The sequence below is a fragment of the Cebus imitator genome, unplaced genomic scaffold (genome assembly GCF_001604975.1).
Source record: "Cebus imitator isolate Cc_AM_T3 unplaced genomic scaffold, Cebus_imitator-1.0 Scaffold339, whole genome shotgun sequence".
Classification (NCBI taxonomy): domain Eukaryota; kingdom Metazoa; phylum Chordata; class Mammalia; order Primates; family Cebidae; genus Cebus; species Cebus imitator.
Window position 1 is genome coordinate 1,734,294 of NW_016107654.1, and position 2,945 is coordinate 1,737,238.

Consider the following 2,945-nt stretch of genomic DNA (forward strand, 5'->3'; position numbering starts at 1 on the left):
CCCCGCCCCCTCCTAATATCCCCCCTCTTCCACAGCATTCCATTGGCAGCCGGCAAATTTGATAGAGAACTGTACTTGATAGGAATTAAAAGACGGATTTCGAAGGAAATTCAGAGGCAGCAGGGGCTGCAGAGTCAGAGCTCCAGCACCATTTGTTCAGTTTCTTGAAGTTTGCTGAACAAGGACTCAAAACTGCAACATGGGATGGTTGTATCTTAGCAAAACCCACTGGGAAGAACAAAGAATTGGCCACCTTTTGGGGACCCGAGAACCAATGCCGGGCCATGGGACTGGCGCCCGGGCCGCTGTGCCTGCATCCCCGGAAGGAAGCCACCCCTCACAGCCGAGCAAGCCCACCCTTGTCCATGGCAGGTCCGCCAGCATGGGTGGGCAGGGCTTACACCCGCCTGGCGGCACCACACCCCAGCCACTCTGGGTGACATCAGAATCCGGTCCTCAGCAGCTCCCATGCCCTGGGGAGTCACCGGGCCCCGTGCTCTGCACCGGCCTCTCCACACCCGCGGCAGGCGCCCATCTGTGTCCTCCTGCCAGCGCCTCAAACACACACCAAGGGCTGGGTCCTTGCTTGTCTGATCACCCCATGTCACACAGGTGCCCAGAGTGAGGCTGGGTTTGGAGTGGGTGACCCTCAGGCCTCAGGCCTCAGAGCGGGCCCCAGAGCCCAGCTGAGGAAGCCACAGTTTCCAGGATGTGTCGTGGTTCACACCCCACGAGGCTGCAGGTCGCCTGCCTTGGGGCGAGGAGTCCAGCACCCCAGCATAAGGGCCGCCCCCGCCCCCGGAGTAAGAAGCCACCTCCCCTCTCCTCTCATAGGCCAAGCCTGCAGGTGAGAAAGCCTCTCATGGCTTTGGTGACTTAGACCATTAGCTTCTGTAACTATAGCCACAGAATGATGTTAATGGAGCCTTGTGGAGCCTGGCCAGGAAACTGCTGGAAGCCTAGGATGCCACCACCTTGAACACCAAGGGCAGGGATCCCCCCACGTCCAGGCTCTTTCTTAGAGAGTTCAGACACATCCATCCCCACAGCCCCAGGCTCTGCCTGGACAGTTTCGATCCATTCATTGTTTTCTGTCCCATCCCATCTCTTGAAAAAAATGTAGTCTTTGAATGTGAAAATCTAGGCACATTCAATCTAGTCTTCTAAATTATTTATTTTTCCATATTTATATTTTTAAATAAATGCATATATTGACTCTAAACTTTCTGATCAAAGACCAAAACGTGGAAGAAACAGTACACACGCACCCCCCATTCTCACAACATCCCTGTTTTAAAGGCAGTAAAATCCACAGGCAAAAATGTGGTCTCTGCCCTCAACGGCTCACCTCCCTCTTGTCCGGTTCATCTCTGCTGTCTTTAAAATCATGCATTTGGCCAAGCACAGCAGCTCGTGCCTGTAATCCCAGCACTTTGGGAGGCTGAGGCAGGTGGATCGCCTGAGGTCAGGAGTTAGAGACCCCCCCATCTCTACTAAAAATACAGAAATTAACCAGGCATGATGGTGTGCACCTGTAATCCCAGGCTGAGCCAGGAGAATTGCTGGAACCCAGGAGTCGGAGGTTGCAGTGAGCCCACATTGCGCTACTGCACTCCAGCCTGGGCAACAGATGAAGATTCCCATCTCAAAAAAATAGATGAAGTTCACTGCCCCGGAGATCAGTATTAGTTAGAAAAGAGCCTTTTGAGGAAGACACAGACACAATACTTCAGACCTGATGATCCACACTGGTTATCAGTTCAGTGAGTAACACATAAAAGTTTTATTAGCAGTAGCTTACAAAGTACGGAAACAAGAAACACCCAATCTCTTGATAAAAATGAGTCTCTCGGGTTGGGCGCAGTGGCTCACACCTGTGATCCCAGCACTTTGGGAGGCCGAGAGGGGCGCATCACAAGGTCAGGAGTTGAAGAAAGCTTGGCCAATATGGTGAAACCCTGTCTCTACTAAAAGTACAAAAATTAGCCAAGTGGCCTGTAGTCCAGCTACGCGGAGAGCTGAGGCAGGAGAACTGCTTGAACCCAGAAGGCAGAGGTTGCAGTGAGCTGAGATTCCACCACTGCACTCCAGCCTGGGCGACAGAGTGAGACTGCGTCTCAAAAAATAAAAGTCTCTTGATTGATAGAAATTCCATTAATGAAAGGGCACAGCCAATCATCTAATTTCAATAAACTAGTCCGATGGCCTGTATGTATAAGATTTTGCGTTGGGTGTGGTGGCTCACACCTGTAATCCTAGCACTTTGGGAGGCTGAGGAGGGCAGATTGCCTGAGCTCAGGAGTTCAAGACCAGCCTGGGCAACATGGTGAAACTCGTCTCTACTAAAATGCAATAATTTAGCTGGGCAGGGCGGCGTGTGACTGTAATCCCAGCTACTCGGGAGGCTGAGGCAGGAGAATTGCTTGAACCCAGAGGCAGAGGTTGCAGTGAGCCGAGATCATGCCACTGCACTCCAGCCTGGGCGACAGAGCAAGACTGTTTCCAAAAAAAAAAAAAAAAAAAAGATTTTGCTCAAACAAATGTGCCCTAAGTTTCAAATCAACTCATTGAAAATCTGAACAAAGATGTTGATGGTAATGGGGCTTGAAATGAGTCAGCTCTTACGGCTTCTTCCTCGGCCTTTTCTCCAACCCAAACAATTGTTAAAGAGATTCTGATCTAGGCCGGGCACGGTGGCTCACGCCTGTAATCCCAGCACTTTGGGAGGCCGAGGCGGGGGTGGATCACGAGGGCAAGAGATCGAGACCATCCTGGTCAGCATGGTAAAACCACGTCTCTACTAAAACTACAAAAAAATTAGCTGGGCATGGTGGTTGCGTGCCTGTAGTCCCAGCTACTCAGGAGGCTGAGGCAGGAGAATTGCCTGAACCTGGGAGGCGGAGGTTGCGGTGAGCCGAGATCGCGCCATTGCACTCCAGCCTGGG

The 2,945-nt window shown here is 51.8% G+C and overlaps 1 protein-coding gene across 2 annotated transcripts in view; it reads left to right on the forward strand.

Annotated features, from left to right (window-relative positions):
* The window catches only part of INPP5E (inositol polyphosphate-5-phosphatase E), an 11,223-nt gene extending 10,001 nt beyond the window's left edge, over window positions 1–1,222 (forward strand). For both annotated transcript variants that reach the window (XR_001818288.1, XM_017505629.1), the window contains exon 10: window positions 36–1,222. Coding sequence is in view for 1 of the 2 variants with exons in the window: in XM_017505629.1 (XP_017361118.1) it covers window positions 36–168 (133 nt within the window). In the remaining variant the exon portion in view is untranslated. The remainder of the gene's footprint in view (window positions 1–35) is intronic.
* The last annotated feature ends 1,723 nt before the right edge of the window (window positions 1,223–2,945 follow it).